At 46.8% G+C, this 20,778-nt stretch overlaps 1 protein-coding gene across 1 annotated transcript in view; it reads left to right on the top strand.

The window, feature by feature from the left end:
• DSCAM (DS cell adhesion molecule) overlaps nt 1–20,778 on the top strand; it is a 590,499-nt gene that overhangs the window by 496,772 nt on the left and 72,949 nt on the right. Inside the window, exons 19-20 of the mRNA XM_039857643.1 lie at nt 3,928–4,083; nt 12,977–13,110. Coding sequence (XP_039713577.1) covers nt 3,928–4,083; nt 12,977–13,110 — 290 coding nt within the window. The remainder of the gene's footprint in view (nt 1–3,927; nt 4,084–12,976; nt 13,111–20,778) is intronic.

Here is a 20,778-nt window from a genome sequence, read left to right as displayed (position 1 = left end):
AGCTTTTAAAAGTCCCATAGATGTAAAGTGTAGAGTAACAGAGATTTGCCAAAGTATCTGTTTTATTGACACAATGCTATAGGATATCATTGCATATACTTGTTCTGGTTTCTACTCCTCATCTTGAATAAGATAAAATCAAACTCCCTAACACACTCACCTAAAGGCAGCGTTATGCCGAAATAATTCCTTTTTGTTCTTGTTGGAAATATTTCCAGAATCCGGTGGTGACTATTTATTCATACTTTTACGTATCGCTCAACTTCCTAATATTGCCTGTTACCCTCTTAGTTCTATGGTGGATGATGTGTTTTATATGATTCGGTCAACTTTTACACTCTTCAAACTTTAAAAACTTGGATATTCAAACATATAATCTTATTTATGTAAATGATGCTTGAAAATGCCCACCATCCTAAAAACACTTTTACTCTTTTTATTGAGATCAAAGTGATGTGCTTGGTGTCTGCTGTACAAGTTCTGTGCTTAATTTCCAAAAGACAAGAAAGAAACCCTCAGAAACTGTGTCTGAACAGTCACCCCTTACCTGAGCTGCCTACAAGAGATGACACAAATTAGCAGGAATTTCATGGAATTACTGGGTGCTTTGGCACAAACTCCTCAGGGTGTGGCCCTGAGGTTTCTATAGACACAGAACATGTAGCTACTGTGCAGGGAGCTATGCCCACTGACCCTCGAGAGCACATCTCTCACACACACACACACACACACACACACACACACACACACACACAGAGGCTGGGAGAGATAGAGCGTTACTACCGCTGCAATTAGCAATTGCCCAAAATACTTCTAAAAATACGTATACGAAAGCATTTTGTTATCGTTAACGTGATCAGATAAAATAAAACTGGTTGATATATATTTGATAACAGGTTAAACATACGACATGTCAATGAAATTTCTGAGAATTTTATCATAAGCAGAGCGTTCAATAATTTTTTACGACCTGACAGAAGTAATTCACCTGAAATTGCTAGGGAAATCGTACACTTTGAAAAGTCCTATTTCCATCTGAATCCGGGCTTTTTATCTCTTTTTTTCTTTCTTCAAGACAAAAATGGATGATTCTAAAGCAGAGCAACATTTAGGTGCCAACCGGGGTGTTTGCTGTGGTTGTGGATTGTTGGGGAGTGCTTCAGAAAACTTATTTCCACCCCTAATATTTTTCTGCCTTAAAACCCTTGAGGATGAGGAAGGGTTTTGTTATAAAGTTTTGTTGTAAAGTTTTTTGTTATAAACTTTTGTTATAAAGTTTTTTAAAAGCTTTCTCTAATAGAAATAATGTGATTTCTAAACTTATATATTCATTTCATATTATTTTTACTCATGACTCCAAGTGAACACTATACTTCTCATATTTTTTTTAAAATAGCCCTATGGTGGCTGTGAAAGGCAGATGAGAGAAATCCATATTTAAACCATAAAAAAGAATGAGAGCTAAAAAAAAATTTGGAAAATGAAGCATGTTGCTTTGCATTTGGCTTTTTTCATAATTTTCCTCCTGGAGTGCATGTGTGGGAAGAGTTGGTTCTGGCCGTCGGGTCAATTTAGAAATCTTTAGGGGATAATTTTGAAAGAGAGTTTTGACTGTAATTGTATTCCTGATTCATGATAAATGAATTCATCAAAACAATACAAACCCCAATATGAGTCTGCATCCAAATATCAATTCTAATTGGTAGAGTGATTCAGAAACAGATGTAATTCTTTCGTTTTAATTGTCACTCTCTTGACAAAGATCAGGCGGCCCCCTCTGCCCTCTCCCTGCGAACTGCTCTTCCCCCCGCCCTCGCCATCTTATTTGGGGACAGCACACAGCTTCCCGTCACATCGTAATGCCAGAGCCCATCTTCTCAGTGATGTAGAGACGCCTGGGCCCTTCTTCAAGAGAAAAACAGACAAACAAGCAAAACACAGAGGCCCCAGGAGGTCACATGATTTAGTCAGGTCCTCATAACTAGCACCTGGCACAGAGCCCCCATGTAACCCGCCTCCCGTAGTAGCATTTTCCCTGATTGTGTGTGTGTGCATGTGTGCACATGTGTGCACGTGCATGTGCGTGTGTGTGTAAACTTTGGCATAATGTAGAAGTTCCTAAATCTGAAAAGATCTCGATGAGATCTATACTTACACTTTTTCCATTAACATATAGGTTTTTTATCCTAATCCAATCGACCTATATTAGACACATTCAGGAAAATGAAAAATTATAGGTGAATAGTATAATGGGGAGAGACATAATGTTCATCCGGGGCAGACCCCTCCTTAGGGGGAGCGTTTCTAACCCCCTGGGTCTAGCGATTGTCGACTGAGTGCATGACAGCCACACACAAGCAAACATTTGTCTCATTTTCATATGCCATCTGTCAGGGCTTTCAAACTGTATCCTTCTGTCCTCCCCAGATGACACTAGGCCAAAGGCATTTTGGGGAGCTGTTCTCCTCGCCCTGCTTTCTACCCCCAGCAAAGTGTCCTGCCCCCAGAAGTTGCCACAATCTGCTCAAGGTAGAAACCAGCCTCTGGTTCTTGCCCCAGTCCAAGGCTGCACCTGTTACCCAACACCCTACACATGCCTGTTTCTCCAGCCCCCTCGCCACATACAGGGCCCGCCTTCTACCCCCCGGCATGTGCATGAGAGGCCTCGGACACAGCATGTAAGCTGTCTTCACTAAGGCAAGACAGAGCAGGACAAACCAACAGGTAGCCTTGTTGCTTTCTAAACTATACAGTGGTGGCTTTCACTATAGCCAGCCATGCGACTGGCTAGGAATTCCTCTGGACCTCCACCTCCCACCTCATTCTCTTAGTAAGCTGTCACACACGATGCAGCCGGTCCCAAACATTCCCCAAACGGCCGCGTGCCTTAGGGACGAACCATTCCTCAGGCATTTCTCTCCTATTCTGGCTCTGCCAGAGGTGGCTTGTTTCAAAATCCAGGACACCTGCGGGGGCATTAACACATCACTGTAAGTGTCCTCAAATTGCCATGTACAATCTGCCAAAGATGGGAGAGCATAGCGTTCCATCTTTGAACATAATTAGCTAATCCCACTCCAGAAAATGAAGCATTTTTAGCTAACGCCAAATTTCTGACACATTAGCGTGTCACCTCAAAAAAGAGGCTGAGAGAGTTCACTCCAGGTGACAGGGGAGTTGGCAGAGCCACCTCATCTCAACTCAGATATTAGAGAAGTTAGGTACTTAAAAATACATGTGTGTTGATTTAGAGTTGGTTTTAAAAACAAAAACAAAAATCTCGACTTGCAGAAGCTTCTCTTTTTTTTGGAGGTGATGCCATATATGCTGTGTTGGTTGTAGTGTTGGAACCATAAGCATATTCATGTGGCCAAACTCATTAAAATGTTCACATTAAATATGTGCAGTTTTTTTATTTATTTTTAATTATAATCGACATACAATATTATATTAGTTTCAGGTGTGCAGCATAGTGATTGGGCATTTGTAGACCTTACAAAGCGATCAGCACAATGCGTCTAGTGACCATCGGTCGCCATACATGCTTATTCTAAACAAGCAGTTGGAAATGTGTCTACAGAGTGAGCGCTGTGTAGTCTGAGCTTCCTGGGTGGAGGTGCGAGGGACGTGCATCGTTAGCTAATGCTGGAGGGCTTCCTGGGGGTGGCAGCCGTGGGGCTGGCGTTGGATCTGTAACACTAACTTGCCAGTGAGTTCGCTGTATTTCAGGCCAGCATTCCACCCGGTGTTCCATGGCAGTTTGGTGTGAATGATCTTTTCCTAATGAAAAGGCCGTGTTGGTCCCTTTGCGGGATTTCGGGGTGTGACACACAGAGGCACATGGCCAGTGCCGGACATCAAGGACGGCACGGGGGAAGGCATGTGCCCACAGCCGCGGTAACTGGACGGTGTTCTCTTGTCCTCTAGAGCTGGGCGAGATTAAAAACGTCACCACCACGCAGCCTTCCTTGGAGCTGGGCGGGCTGGAAAAGTACACGAACTACAGCATCCAGGTGTTGGCGTTCACCCGCGCGGGGGACGGCGTCCGAAGCGAGCAGATCTTCACGCGGACCAAAGAGGATGGTGAGCAGCGGGGCAGGTGCGGGGGCGGGGAGAGAGCGCTTGGTTCCCGCCACGTGGCACGTCCTTGGGCCGGGGCTGCAGGCGGGGGGCCGGTCAGAGAGCGCCCCCAAGTCCGTCCGCCCGCCCCGACTCGGCTCGGCTCCGTGCGGGACACTCGCTGCCCTGTCAAGCACTCCCCTCGGCTCCCTGCGTCGCCTGCATCGAGTTTACCCGCTGTTTCTCTCTTCCTCTGCCACTTGTTTTTAGACAAATATTATTTTAAACAAAAATGCCTTTTATCTCAGAGATGTAATACTTGCCACACGTGCTTTCTATCCCGTTAGAATAAGTTTGGGGACTGCGCAGCCATTAAGTATAAGCTCTGGTTATTTCCATCCTGCCACTTGAAAATCACGTAACAACGTAAGTCATGTTACTCTGCGTCAGCTTTAGAATCACTTTAGAATAAGCCCTTAACTCGAGAGCTTCATGTTGGTTTCTTAATTTTTTTATAAAAATTCATCACAATTTAGTCAAATTTTAAATCAGGGCGCACTTTGTGTTAGACCGTTAATTCTTACCATTCCACACAATTTGGACTGTTACGTGACGATGTCCCAAAGCTACAAAAACTGCATGGCAGATAGCTTTCGGATTATTTTGGAGGGGAACTCTGAGGAGCCTTAGCCAAGCCTGAGAAACAGTTTAAGTTCCAATAAATAGTACAGCAAGAGTGAGAAAGGCAGCCTCCACCTTAATAAAGGAAGGGGCTGCCGACACCGAGCTGATCCCTACGTGGAGCCCCCGACGCGGGAGCAGAGCTGTAGCAGAGGGAGGGCGGAGATCAGACCCAGGGTTCCTGCGTTCCGTGCTGACTGAGCTCTGCAGCCCATCGGTCTTCCTCGCAGGACCCTGTTCCGCAGGAGGCTGGCGGGCTGGCGGTGGGGCAGCGTTCACCCGTCGCCCAGCACCTCCCATGTATTGGCCGGCCTGGTGTCTGCGGCCTGTTCACCACGTGAGCTGTCAAACATGCTGTCACCCCATCCACATCTGTCCCGTGGAAGCAAAGCTCAGGACTCACGCTCGGGGGCCTGGACAGACTCTCCTCTTCGGCACCTCTGTCCCCTGACAGTCACGGCCCACCACCCCCCATCTCCCCTCCGCTCTCACCTCGGCAAACCCGGCCTTGGTCCCACCGCAGTCCCGTCTGTCCACCCTTACATGTTACTTTCACGGTCCCTCTAGCCCATCTCTCATCTAGCCCTGCACACAGATTAATCCTCATCAAGTGCAATTTTTCCAGAACATACAGGTGACTCTTCCCAGGCATGTGCAGGTGTCAGCCAACTCTGCTCAAAGAAATTGGGTCATCCAGAGAAATCTCAGGTCAGAATGCAGTGCCATTAGGAAGTCACACTAATAGAGAAACCTACAAAGCCATGTCCTGCGTGAAGACAGCTCTCATTTAATTTCTAAAATGTAATAGACAAAGAGCCACGCATAGATGCTCTGTCACCTGCTGCCCGCGGGACTTGGGGCACCTTACCTAATCTTCTCAGACTGCCTTCATGTACAAAATTTCCATAACGATCAGACTGCACAGAATTAAGATATGAAAAGTGAAGTGATGTGTGCAAACACCTCGCCTGACACGGAGTGGGATGGTTCCTGACACTAGATATTTGATTATTTGATCTCTACTCCTTCAGAGCAGAGGTGGAACATTCTTTTGCATTGCTAAGCAATAACACAGATGTCACCGAAATTATTATTTAAAGAGCAAATTGATCAGCAACATGAATTTTGACACCCGCGTTTTCAGAAGGATGTACAGAACTCCGATGGGAGGGGGAGGCTCTACAGCTTCTCACGGACTTGGTCATTTGGGATCAATCTCTAATTAACCCTCCAGTCTCACCAAGCATCAAGTTTTGTGTCAGAACTTGAGCCTTAACCCTAAGTCCATGTCGTCCATCAGTTCTCTGCTTTCACGTCTGGTGCTGGTGGTGTGTGGGATGTGATTGTTATACAGGGTCTTGCCTTGGGTCTCCCAGTTACCCCAGGGAGGCGAGGAAGAATTCCACGTGTGCTGGTGTGCGGGACAGCGACACAGAACTGCGTGTCGTTATCTACCGGGAATAAATCATTGGCATTTCTTAAAAAGAAGCAGAGTGGAAATTAGGTGGAAGGAGAGGAAAACTGAAGTAATAATAAGTTTATCTCCCAGATTAACATGAAAAATTCACTAATTTAAAAATGGTGAAGAATTATGCCAGCCACCTCTACAGACTTCCTATCTAATACAGATAGACATTTAGGCTGTTTATAGAACTGAATGCAGTTTTGTGTCTTGTTGAAAGAAGGGACAAAGCCTAATTATCATAGACGAAATGCTTAATAAAATTAAGGACATAGATCCTGTTTAGTATTCTAGGAAGTCTTATATTTTTGAAGTTTGGAATAGACTGCCAACTTCAATTAAATTATTAAAAATGTGGATAAAATTCCAGTAAAATAATAATTGCCAACATTTATTAAGTTCTTGCTCAATAAGATGCTATTCTAGGCACAGGTTGAAGTTTCAGTGTTTATTGATATTCTCACAAATAAAGAAATATTAATACGTTAACAAACATTCAGTTTGGTCCTCTACACCCACTACATTTTTAAACTAGGGTCTCTAACCCCTCAGTGTAAGGAGGGCCAGAATTTTAGATAATGATGTTAGGTCATTGATCATCTTAAAAAGGAAAAAAAAATGTCACTTCCTACTCAAACATACAAAAACAGAATAAAATAATAAATAAAACTAGATAATAAAATAGAGTCAAAAATAAGACAAAAGATTTCCTTCCACAAGGGGTAATTTGCAACTGAAATATTTATTTGGAGGACAGGTTTTGTCCCTTAAGCAGTTTCTCAGCCTCTGTAAGAATTCTTGATCGCTAGACATATTCTTAGGTCCGTGAACAAAGTCGTGGATCCATAAATACAGTCTCAGGTCTGTGGACGTATCCCCAGGGTCTGTGAGAATTGTCACACTTTCAGATTCTTTTCCCAGGATTGCCCAGTCACTGAGAATTTGTACCTTTATTATGCTGTGAGAACACCAAAGGTTATCTACTGTCTGGCTTTCTGGCTTTAAATACAAAACAACTAACTCTGAATTCTAAAACGTTTGTGAAGCCCTCATACCACTTTGTTCGCCAAGATTATATTCCAAGCAAAGGTGTGGGAAAAGAGAACACAAACAAAATGTAACCTGTTAATTTTTCGATTGTTATTTTCATTCTGTAGGCATGAGGTAGTTTCAGCCCTGATCCTTTTCTGCAAAAGTAAACACTTTTGATGAATAGAGATGGTGTGTCTAAGTTCAGAGATTTACTGAGTTCCTCGCTTGTACACGTGAATCTCTGTAAGGCACTGTATGACAAGGCCGATGGGGGTGTCACACGTGACCTTTGCCACCTGCTCCCATGATTGATAATCTCTTTGGTGGGACATCTGAAAGCAGAGCTAAGAGTGAGTCGAAAATAAGCAGACATCAGGGTGGCCCTGAGCCCTCTGCCCACCCGTATCCGGAGTCATAAATTCTCTTACAGGCATGGATGGTATATTTTCAGATGATTATGTAACTGCACCTCAGTGCACCTTAAAAACGATGGACTCCGTGTGTGTGTGTGTGTGTGTGTGTGTGTGTGTGCGCCTAACTACAGTATCGCTGCCCCTCAACAGACACTGAAGGCACTGTGTGCCATGGGAAGGCCACCGATTAATTAATCACTTAATGTCAGGGCTGCTTAGGAGTCCAGAGTCCTCTGGCATGTGACGGTGCCACAGCATGCTCCGTGTGGCAGCAAGGAGAGCAACAGCGGCGCACACCCATTGTCCCTGAAGGCCCTCTGCCCTGGGGGTTCAAAGCCCCTCCTCTGCAGCGTTTCTTGTGCAGGTGTCTGCTGTCCATGGCCACCTGCGGGCTCCGTGCTCCCCACTCCGCCTTAAGGAGAGTCGCCCAACCTCCTCTTGAGTTGCAATTGGTTCCCATGCAATAGTCCAGTTAAAAGGTGCGTCCGCTTGAAGATGTCTGGAACCCACTGCTCTAGTAAGGGCGGTGCGGAAGTAGCTGTGGCAGTGTGACAAGCAGAGGGACACGTGTGCAATGTGACGAGCAGAGATCCATGTTTGCATTGTGACAAGTAGAGGGCCATGTGTGCAGTGTGACAAGCGGAGGGCCATATGTGCAATGTGACAAGCAGAGGTCCATGTTTGCAGTGTGACGAGCGGAGGGCCACGTGTGCATTGCTTGGCTGTGACAACTGGTGTGGATACATCTGTCCAATAGTGTGTCATCTGCTCAAGGCTCAGGCCACTGTGAAGCTGGGGTTCAGGTGGATCCCGCGGGGATCACATATTCACAGGCATGCATGCACACGTACACAGCACAGCACTCACACACACACTACACACGCACAGGCCCTAAACACATAAGACACTACACACATAGACACACACACACACACGCCTCTGCCTTTGCCTCGTCGCCAAGACCAGAGAAATGACCATGACGAAAGGGAAGCGGGCTGAAGTGTCTGTGTAGGCACTCGGACTTCTGCTATACTTCAAGGCAGTATTTTTTCAGATCACCAACTCTGATGTTTGATTAAGATACATGAATAGAGGTCCTAACGGTGTGGATTCATGTTCTGCGCTGTGTAACAAATTACCACAAACTTATTACGTTAAAATAGTACAAACGTATTGTCTTGCTGTTGTCATGGGTCTGGGGTCCAAGTTCGGGTAGCCAGGTCCTTGGCCCGGGGTCTCACAGGCTGAAATCAGGGTCTTGCCTGAGCTCAGGACCTTGCCCGCACTGCCTGGTTGTTGGCAGAATCCAGTCCCATGTTCTTTGAGTGCTGAGACCATCTCCTCAGCTCACAGAGGCCACCACCATTCCCTGTCACGTGGCCTCCCCACAGCATTGAAGTTTGCTTCTTCAAAACCAGACAGATAGCACTCAAAACCCTAGATCATCATGTAAGGAGGTCCTGGGGGTGGGGAGGGAAAAGCATGCCACATCCAGGGACCTGCAGAGGGGTCCAATGTAGCGGAACACCGAGCCCGGCAGGAGCCCAGCCACTGGCCTGGCACGTCCACGGGGAGGTGTACGGGGCACAGCAGCCTTGCACGTCCACGGAGGGGTCTGAGGTGGGAAGAGAATTCTAGGTTCTGGCTTCTGCAAACGAGATGGCTGTGTCATTTCCTGTGATGTGGGACAGACGGAGGTCAGGCTTAGGACAGAAGATGATGAGCTCTGTTGGGAACGTGGCAGGTCTGAGGCGCCTGGGAATCCGTGGAGATGTCAGTGGCACTTGGCTTGTAGCTGTAAGAGCGTCAGGCGCGCAGGGAATCAGGTCCAAGCCCATCAGGAGAACATGCAAGAGATGCCTCTGTGCCACGCCTTCCTTCTGCCAGTCAAACCCGAAGTCTGAAGTTTATTCAATGGCCAGGAGGTCACGGAACTGCTTGAGCTTGCCCATCCCTTCACATGCAAAAAAAAAACAGGTCACTGAAATGCAGTCTGATGACAAGGAATGTTTTAAGAAAATGGGTCCCAGGCAGACTGTCCTACCTCATCTCTGTCTTCCGCAATTCTCACCCTCTTCTGTTGATAACTCAAAACTGAGTCACAAAGTAAAGGCTGGGATCCCTTAGTGATGCGCAAAATAAGGAAATGATGACAGTGTTTACAAATGATACTAGGATTTATTTAGCGCTTATCGTATGCTGGATTCCATCTTCTTTACGTGAATTATCATAATTTTAGCAGTAAAATGATAAAGAGTGTAATCATCAACTCAGCCCTAATGACGAGGAAACCACAGCTGATTAGAGAAGTTAACGAACTCGCCCAGCACATAGAACCAGGTGGCAGAGGAGGGACACAGCCCGCAGGGGGGCTGCAGGCCCACACCTCAGACCGTTATTGTGTAGTCCAAAGCAGAAGTAAATTCTGAATTCTAGCTCTTGAAGTTTTGGCTCAGCAACCCAGAAAACATTTCCAAAATGTCTTGTTCCCCAAAGTTTCTATGTAGTTATTATTTTATTGAACAAAATTCTAATCACCATACAAGGAGAGATCGCACAAGGTAGATTATAAATCAGCGTACGTGGAGCCAGGTCAGTGTTTACATAGGGAGTGCAGTGAAAGCCTTTTGACCTGATGTGGCCAAGACAAGTTAATGGAAATAACTAACTAAAGCAAGAAATCACTGAATTTTACCGCGACCAAGAGACATATCGTAAACATGTATTTGAACTTAAAACATATAAATATAGGTTTATTTTCTAACCACTGTCTAAGCAGTTAAGCTCTTTGAATTCTGGGTGACTGTGTCATCTTTCATTCCATGAGCTATATTCATCATGGATCATAAGAAATTTCCAGTTTAAGTTTCTTGCCAGTAGAGCAAAAGCATATTGTCATTTGCCAACAATCTTTTTGTTGATTTGATGTTTTAAATCTGTTTGTTTTGATGTTTGCCATGTGTACCACTCTGCTCACTGGTCTTGCTCAAACCTAATTGAGCCTTTTTTTTTAATTTACCTTAGAAAGCTTTTCCAGAGAAGTTCCATTAATTGTCATAGAAACAGCTTCCTTCACACTCATGTTCCATTGGATTCCATATGAATAAATCACATCCCTGTGCCAAGTACAGTTGTCACAAACAGTGGGAAGGAGCGTGACTGGCTCCTTTTGAGCGGTGACTCCAGTTGTTATGGTCAAGGTCCTTGAGCTCCTGGGAAGAAGCTCGTCAGAGGGAGAGTTTGGCATGGCGGACATGGGGGACCCAAACCAGGAGGTTGCTTTATAGAAGAGGAAGGAAGAGTGTTGAGTAGCCTGGGGCATCCATTAGCATGGAAGTGTCAAGTGACTGTCTGCTTGTCCTGGGTGTTCAGGAGGAACCTGTGGCTCTGAACCGGGTGGGAATTTGTGGACATCTTGGCTGTTGGCCTCTCCTATGGGAAAGCTACACACAGACACCCTCCGTACTCAGGACAGCGCTGCCTTGCTCCCAAGGGCTTACTAATCCCTTAGGGTTGATGGCTTACGTGTTTCCTTTCCTAGACCCTCTGCTGTCAGCGGGGCTTGACAGAAACTGATACCATGATTTATCCATTCACGTGGAGACTGTATCCCCTCCATGTATACCCCCACCAGAGTCATCAGTTTGTCGTTCTGACCTAGAGAAGAAGGTGGCAATGATGAGACACACACTCAGCCCCAGACACACTTACTGGACAGCGATGCTGTTGGTGGAGCAGGCACACGGGGTCCTCCAGGCGCTGGCGGGGGCCTTGCATGGGTTTGAAAGTCAAGACTCCCATCAAGGTGGGACCTGCCCTCTACGCAGACAGGCCAGTGAAGAACAAAGCAAGAGCCTCCAGGCTTTTCTTTTAGGAACACTGTCCTCTTCCCCCTGTGCCCTGCCCACCTCATCCCCTCCTCCCTCTGTGACCTGGAAAACACGAGGAGGGGGAGGGGCGCGTGCCCGCCGTCTCACTCTCAAGTTATGCTTAATATTGTCAACACCGTTTTCTGCCTTCTTAGACGGTTTACAGAGGGAAGCTTGTCATCTAGACAAACTGAATCTGACACGAAAATCCATACTCATAAAAAGTGCCGTACCCTCCTGAGCCAAACGAGGCGCCACTGCAAAGGCTTTTGGGCAGGAGGCTCAGTCTCTGATGGCCGAGATGATTCCCCCTCGTTCCTCTGAACTTAGGAGGCAGGAGGTACATCCCCAGCCCATTTGGAGCCCAGACCCGCAGCAGAAACAACAGTGACCCGGGAGCTAAATTCGCCAGCTCTTCAGAGGCAGGAAATCACCAGAACCTGAAATGGGCGGGGAACGGTCCCCGGAAAATGGGACTCCAAGTGATAGCGTTAGTTCTGTTAGAGACACAGGAGCCGTGGCACGAGTTTAGGAACAGCGAGGCACACGCTCCCTGGGGACTGCGGAGGCAGGTGCGGCGTCTGCCACCAGCGGGATTTTGCAGCGAGGGGACAGATTCGCCTCCGAATGCCAGCAGTAAATATGGGAATTTACAACCAAGGGGCGAGGGGGACGAGTGGGGTCTTTGGATGGAAAGTGACTACGAGGAAACAGTAGGACCGAGGGGCATTCCGACGAGATCCACGTGACAGGATTTCTGCGGGAGGCAGGCCGGGACGATCGTGTTACCTGGAGGGTCGTGGAGAGAGAGGGCACTGACCAGATATCTGGGTGGTCAGGTGTCCAGGGGATGCTGGCTGACCTTTCTCACTAAAACGAGGCTCGCAGAGGACTCGCCCGAGGACAGGGCCCAATGGGGCTCAGATCCTCTGTCACTGCCCACGGCTGCTGTAACGAAGAGCCACAAGACCCAGGGGCTTCAGCGACAAAGTACTGTCTCATGGTTCTGGAGCCCAGAAGTCCAAAATCCAGGTGTTGCGGGGCTGGCCACCACTGAGGCTGAGGGAGACTCTGCCCCGGGCCTCTCTGCTCGGCGGATCGATGGCCGCCTCCTCCCCGTGTCTTCACACCGTCCTCTCTCTCTGCATGTTGTGTCCAAATTCCCCTTTTTCACAAGGACACCAGTCATGTTGGATCAGGACCCACCCTGGTGCTGTATTTTCACTTGACTGCCTCTGTGAAGACCCCGCCTCCTAATAAGGCCACATTCTGAGGTCCCGGGGGTTAGAGCTTCTCCGCGTGGGTTCTGAGGGGACACAGGTCCGCCCATGACACTGGCTCCTGAGCAGCTGAGCAGCGGGCGCGGCCGGGCCTGCCGGCCCAGGGGGTCGCGTCGGGCGGAGCGTCCTGAGCGCCGGGCGGATGCCCCGTCCTTGTGACTAAACACATGGCTCTTCTAGTTCCAGGTCCTCCCGCGGGCGTCAAGGCGGCTGCGGCCTCAGCCTCCATGGTCTTTGTGTCCTGGCTGCCCCCACTCAAGCTGAACGGCGTCATCAGAAAGTACACTGTGTTCTGCTCGCACCCCTACCCCACAGTAAGTTGGCGAACGGCCACGTGCCCTTCCAGCGTCTGCGTCTGCGGCCACGCGCTGCGGCCACGCGCTGCGGCCACGCGTCTGGAGCACAGCCCCCCCCCTCCGTCTCCCACCTTCCCGGGGCGTCCGGTGCTTCCGTTTCTCTCCCTTCGTCTCCACGGACAGAGCAACATCCCCACGTACGCCTCATTCGAAGATACACCTCTGCGTCATAGGCAGGGACACGGTTGTCTAGAATTAGTGTTTATTTGGTGACTTCCCACAAAACTGCCAGCCGGCTCATCAAGCTCAAAATGCAGAGGTCTTAATTGTGCCTTAATTAATAGTCAGCGGACAACACCTATTGATTTTGCTGTTGGCCTCGTCCCTAAATGCGCTTCATGCCTTCCCCGCCTCCCTCCCGCCCTCTCCCCCCGCCACCTCCCCCTTCCCCCTGCCTTCCTGCCCTGCCCCCCACTCCCCCCTACTACAGAAGGAGCCACAGCAAACCTGTTGTGTTAGAAACGAGGGGCTTCAATGAGGTTTTGTGACTCTTACAATTATAATAGTCAGTTCAGTTCATTGTGAAGGAGTTAAAAGTTAGAGTACTTAATATTTCAAGGTGCAGTATTTATTATCATTAATATTATTACCACTGAATAACACCTGTAGAGGTAAACTACCCCTCAGACCAGATACAAAAAGGAAATTTTGGAGAGAATAAAACAAACAGTTCATCAAAATTTATGATATTTTCATAGAAATTTTTATGACAAATTCTGAGGTAGGTACCGTGTCTAATCTACCTTTTTTTTTTTTAACCTCCCAGCTCCCCAGCATAGAACTTGACATGCATAGCAATTCAATAAGTATTTGTGGAGGGAGTATGCAAACTAACTTTGGTCTTACTGCTGTAAAACGTCGTAACAAAATTTCTCATTTTTACCATAGCCAGTGTACAGTTTAATGGCGCGGACGTTCACGTGGTTGTGTAACCATCACCACCATCCGTCTCCAGAACTTTTTTATCTTCCCAACTGAAACTCTGCGCCCATTAAACACTAACTCCTCATTCCTCCCCACAACTCCTGGTGCCAGCATCCTGCTTTCTGTCCCTATGGATTGGACTCTTCTAGGGACCTCATATAGGTAGAATCACACAGTATTTTCCTTTTTCAACTGGCTTACCTCGCTAAAGCGTTCACGGTTCACCCATTTTATAGCATGTGTCAGAACTTCCTTTTCAAGGCCGAACTAACTTATTAATTAATCTCTTAATTAAAGTGATGTTTTCCGAAGTCTAGAGTCTGTAGGGGACCCCAAGGCCTGGTGGCACTGTAGACAGTGAGCATGGGTGACGGTGGGGAGACCAAGGTGAGCGTGTGCGTGCACCTCACCGAGGTTCACCTCTCTGCTGAAATCTCAAGTTGTATGTTCTGCCGTTCATATGTCAGCAGTGGCGCCTCTGGAGTCAAAATAGATTTAAGTGTGAAATGGTCAGAGTTGCGTTCCAGAACTTTCTGCAGGTTCTTTATTTGTTTTCAAACATATTCTCACCTGCTGAACCCTGAGATGCAAAGCCCAGAGACACAAAGCAGTGTGGATGCAGAGATGTGATGCTGGGCAGCTGGAATCTTCTACCAGGAGGCAGCTCACTGAGGACCCCTCTCGTTACCCCTAACGTGTCACCATTTTACCAAAGAGAGACAAAATTATTCCTGAAGTGAGAATACCCATATTCCAGTAGAATTCAAAGTGCTTTTATATCTTCATTCATTCACCTATTTGCTGTAGGACTCACACTTGCTATTTTGACTCCAGCAGGCTAGAAAGAGCCTAGCAGAGGGCGGGAAACACCGCAGCTTACGCCACCTTTCCTGCCAACCTTATCTCTGAACCGAAAACCCTGACCTGGCCAATTTGACGTTAGTCCTGAGTGACTGAGGCTTCGATCAGTGAGCCCCATTCATGGGTGCCGTGGGCCAGCCACATTAGTCCCTACCCTCCCAGCCTGTGAATGCCATACCACACAAAAAGGGAGTGTCACCATCCTGAAAATGCCACCAAACAGTCTGTAGGGCGGAGTAGAAATGATTGGCCCAGGGAGACCCACGGCCTCTCCAGGCACAGAACAGTGAGGTTCAACCACCTAGTACCTTCTCGGCAAGACCCCCCCAAAGCCACAGCAGTGACATCAAGCCAACCAGAAGAGGTGGGGACAACAACTGAATTTCTCGCCCAGTTAATGTCCTGCAACCACCCATAGGTGCCTCTGTGCTGGCTTTCGTTCATATTTAAAAACACCTAGACCTAAGGCTGTGATCATCACAGACGCCTGTGGCCTGCTGGGCAGCGCCATGTATCAGGCTTCGCACGGAGGGTCCAGAACCCTAGAGCTGTCCTCAGCAGAGCGAAGCGACCCCGAGCGGCTTCCACCCCACCCCTTCCGTGCACGCAGCCGTTCATCTGCTTCAAACACCGTTTAAGACCACGAGGCCGACTTTGTTAACAGACTTAATTTTTTAGAGCAGCTTCAGGTTGACAGCAGAATTGAGGGGGAGGTGCAGAGATTTTGTAGACAAGGCCTATTTTTAAAGTAAAATAAGAGCATTACAAGTGAAGATCAGAGAGAACTCATACTCTTCTCCAGAGGTAAACCCTCGGAAACCCCAGCTGTTGTTCTGTTTTTCACATGAAATGAATAAGAAACTAGAAATTAATGAAAAGGGGTATTTTTCCATCTTTAGTTTCTGAAATTTCATTTTAAGTCAGAAAACTAGATGCCGTCACGTTTTCGGAGGCTTTTACATGTCGTCCAATGTGTCAGAGCAAACACCAGAGGGCAGTCCAAGCTCTGTGTTTTTCTCGCTCCTGTATCTAAGGTTTTTTTTTTTTTTCTTTGAAATGACTTCATACTGGAATGTAGAGCATGGGAGGGTGAATCAGGACGCAGCAGCCCTGGATTTCATCTTCTTTAGACGAGCCCCTCAGTTAACCTTGCCAATGTACGTTTTCTCAAAATCCCCACTTTGTCTCCCTTCCCTGGGAACGGGCCTTGTTAAAAGACTCTTTTCCCTGTGTGTAAAATACATCGTCTAATCACAGGCATTTGTCTCGTGGTGTTCTCCCAGGTCAGCTTAGCGAAAGGCATTAGAAATTGAAACTTCGCGTGTGGCGGGACAAGAGACTGTAAATTCTTCTAAAGACTGATTGTCTCAAAGTGCACCTGGGAACACGTGAATCTCTCAGAGAGGGACCAAATGGGACATCGACCTCCCCGGTCAGAGATCGGACAGCAAAATCTCACTTCACTTGATTCAGGGACTCGTCCATATAATTTATAGACCATGGCTATTAATTTGAATATGGAATGCTTTGGGCGATCGATTCATTGTGATAAATTCATCTCCACTGTGCTCGGCAATGGGAATCCGAAGACGTGAGCTAAGCTTGATTTCCTAACGCCCCCTCCCTACGTAAAGGCAGTCCGTGAACTCTGTTATACGCCAAACGGGCACTAGGGTATAGGAATTGTCCATTTTGCAGTACTAACTAAACTGATTCCTGCAGAGCTGAGAGCTTCTCATTCATGAAGAATAAAATCGGAACGCTTAAATGAGTGTGTCAGTGAGCTGGAATCCACAGCAGTTTTTCCAGTTTCAGAGGATCACGTTATCTTGTTCTTGCACACAGTAGGTGCTCAATAGATGCTGCTTAGTGAGCAGATGAGAACATGCCAATAATCTTCATATCCAGGAGACTTTCAGGAATTACTTCTCCATGCGGTAGCCCCCGACTTAGAATGAAGCGAGCGCTCTGGGAAGCGAAGAAAGTGACCTCCGCCAGGGCCAGGCAGCTTTCGGTCTGAAGCGACAGGTGTGTTCGCCTCTTAACTCTCCCGAGAGTGCGTTTACTGAAGCCACATTGGGCCGGGGACAAGGGGGAGGGGGCCTCAGAGACCCCGAAATATCCAGGAACCTCAAGTCAAAAAGGGGTGCAGTGATGGAATCAGGCAGATCGTATCTAGCTTGACCATCTACATTTATATAAATCATATTTTTTTTTGCAATGCTCGTTGTTCCAGAAGCCTCCATGGATGTCCCGGTTGGAAAATCCACAACCTCTTAGGAAGAGCTAACGTTTTACCTTTCTAAGCTTTAGCACAGCATGCTGAATATTGCTGTTTATTGTAGATTTACTTTTCTTAGCTTCCGTTATCATTTTATCCTTTCTCTCGTTGCTCCCTCTCCCAGGACCCTCGCCCTTAGATGTGGTCATTTTTCAATACGCTTCCTCTGTCCTCTTTTCATATTCTCCACGAATCACCGAATCGATTCTCATAATTTAACTATCATCGGAAGTTAAGGAGTTCAGATTTTTTATCGCAAACCCTGACAATCTAAGAGAACCAGCCAGTCCTGTATTTCCGACTTTCTACCATCCGCGTCTTCATGGAACCCCAGCCAGACTTCACCTCCGACATCTCCAGAGCCAAACTCGTTCTTGCCCGCCTTGTCTTCCTGTGTCTAACGGGACCCTTTGGGTTCTGACCGGAAGCCTTAGAGCTACCTTTGACTCCCCTTCTCCCTCCCTACTCGTTATCTGATTGGTCACGTAATCATCTCTTCATTTACACAGCACGTATAGGTAAAGCACAGCTCTGGGCCGTGGGCGGAGCCAGGCTCTGGGTGTGTCAGTCGAGAGATGCTGAGTTATATTGCGTAACAAACAAGCCTGAAATCTCCGCGATCCATACCAACAGTCAGTTTGATTTTTCTCTCCCAGTCACATAAGTCGTGAGTTGGTGGTAGCTCTGTTCAGATTTAGCTTCACTCTGGGAAGGACCCAGGCAGGTTTCATGGCTGAGAGAATGAAATCTCTTGAGAGTCTGACATAGGCATGAAACGCTCCAGCACAGATCATGGCCAGAATTCGTCACTCGGCCTCTCACGACTGCAAGGGAACTAGCAAGTTCAACCCTGATATGTTCCCAGAGGACAGGAACACTGGAATGTTTGGGGAACAGCTCTAATGACAACCATGGGACTGTGGTCATAGAGGACAGAGTGTCCTTCCTGAGGAGGTCCTAGCTCTAGAGAGGGCAGAAAGCACCAGAGATGGTCACCATTTTATACCTGGCTTGCAGGAGGTGAAGAATTCTACCTGATGAAAGGGTATAATGACCAGAAAAAATAGCATCACAAAGTGACATTGTGTCATAAGGATCCTGTCTCCGCAAAATCTTTAGTCTCTCCCTCCTTTCGCACCCACCACCGTTGCCTGGGTTCAGGTCCTCGCCTGGGGAGCCCAGACTAAGTCACCTTCCATCACCAGTGGAAGGCTAAGTCAAAGCCTTCCGCTCCCAGTCCGCTGTCCACATCACCGTCGTACTTACCTTTCAGATTCTAGATCTGACCATGTCACTCCCTGTGAAAACCCATCATTTCTTGGATGACCTTTCCCTTTTTCCCTAAAAAAAAAAGGTTCGAAATCCTCAAGGTGACCTGTACAGATTTCCACAATCCAGCTCCAACCCTGTCTAGCCTCATATCCTACTAACCTTCCCCGCACCCAAAATCTAAGCCAGGCCATGTGCGTGTGAGTGTGTATGTGTGAGAGAGAGTGCATGTTGGGTCCTCCTTGCCTTCTCCCTTTCATTCTCCCGTGTAAACACGCCCACTCTGAAGGCTCAACTTAAACGCCATATAAATTTTTCCGCCATTTTGAGCACGTGCTACACTCTAGCCACTATGTGCTAAATGCTTTGCGCCTGTGGTTTCCAGTCTTTTTTTTTAATGACTTACAATAGGAAATACATTTTATAACCACGATTCAGGACACACACACACACACACACACACACACACACACACACAAAACAAAGCTTCCTAAACAAAACTGACACTTAGCTGCACCTGATGCACTCTGGTATTTTCTGTTCTATTGGATTTTTTTATCTTCCGTTTAATTTTGTAAATGATTGTCATGACCTACTAGCTTCTGTAACCCACATTTTAAAAATCTGCCTTTCCATCAGTTAATTCCGAAGATTACTTGACGTGTGCAGGTAGGGTTGTTACTGTCATCTTCACTCTGCTGGTGCCATCTGGCTGGAGCCACACAGCTTAGTGAGATAAAGGCAGGGTCTGCCGCTTACAGGTGTCTGCGCTCCAAGTCCAGGCTCTTCACCCCGAAAGCCTAGCGACCACCTTCCCCGGGCAGCTGGCTCCATCTCACGTCAGTGATCCCAGCATCAGTTCTCTGCCTCCCTTCAGTGTCCCCAGAGACCATAGTCACTTGTATTATTGATAGGTGGGAGCATGGTCGGGCTCCTAGAGTGGTTTGTCACTTTCTTAAGTGCAGAAGCCACAGTTAGTCATTGTTATGCCTTCGGAAAACCTGCTATTATGCTGAAATAGTGGATATTCAGCAAATGTTGTGTCGAACTCAATTTTATGGATTATGGCTGTGAGTCATCCAATAGAGGCTAAGTCCTATAATGAAAGTTCTGCTTAATGAGGCAGGAAAGTATGTTATAAACTTTGGGATACTTTCTGTCTCAGAGGAGATAGAGAAAGGCCTGTGCTTTTAGATCACTGCCATGGAAATATTTCTTCGTGGTTCTGTCTAAAGGAGCTTCTGGCAGATCTCTTTCTTCTGTAATGGCAAAGCTAGAGATTATGGAGATGCCGAAGGTAGCCTGAGAATGCACAGTCATGTTCCGCTTACACATGTGCAAATAATTACTTGCTCATCAGAGCTTTGCTGAGAACTTCTGTGTGGCCGGCACGTGCTAGGCCCTCTGTATGCTTGTGAGTCATCAGATTTTACTCAGCATCTTATCTGTCCTACCATCATATGGCTGGAAAAAAAAAAAACAAGAAAAGATTCCTTGAGAGAAAGGTACATCCGAGCATCCCAGAGCAATGAAAACCGATGCTCATTTTATAAAAACTCTCGGGAAGTGTATTCTTGAAGTTTCCATGGAAATATCTCAGTATGTCACAGCCAGTTCTCATGGAAATGGTTCTAAATAATTTTTTCATGTTGTGTTTACGTCTGTTTATTAGACTTTGATCTTTCCAGCAGGTGGGCAAAACTGAATGTTATCATTTATAATCGAGTCCTTTTTTATGGGAAAAGAAAGGACTTCCATTGTTTGGTTTTTTTAGTTTTCCATTTTACTGTATGAGTTTCTGTACCTTCGAATTTTGGCAATGAGGATTATTACATTTATAATAAAGAACAAACGACAACAAAAATCTCCAGAGATTCCATGTATTTAGTACAGTTTAAAATGCAGTACAGTTTAAGGATTAGAATTCTTTAAAAATGTACAGATGAAGGCCTCGTCTTCAGAATAAGTAGACCAGTGGGTAGCAACTCCCTAATAATATTTCATTTTCTGTAGGTTGAGAAATGGAGGTCTCTTGGGTCCTTGTCCGTAATGATCTCGGGGACTCTCTAATTTTGTGTAAGATGAAGGTGACTTTGCAGAAACAGCTTGGATGAAGAAGTGAATCACTTACTAGACCATAAATAAGTGGCCTATGTTTTCAAATAAGCTCCACATTATGCTTGTTTATTTGGTTAGTGAACCAGGTAACTAAAACAGAGTGCTTTGGCTAAGGTCTTGAGTAAGACATGAAATAGATCAGAGTCTACAAACATAGTTAACTACCAGGACTA

The sequence above is a fragment of the Pteropus medius genome, unplaced genomic scaffold (assembly GCF_902729225.1).
Source record: "Pteropus medius unplaced genomic scaffold, Ma_sr-lr_union100, whole genome shotgun sequence".
Classification (NCBI taxonomy): Eukaryota; Metazoa; Chordata; class Mammalia; order Chiroptera; family Pteropodidae; genus Pteropus; species Pteropus medius.
The sequence above is the reverse complement of the archived record's forward strand: the minus strand, read 5'-3'. Positions and strand labels throughout refer to the sequence as shown.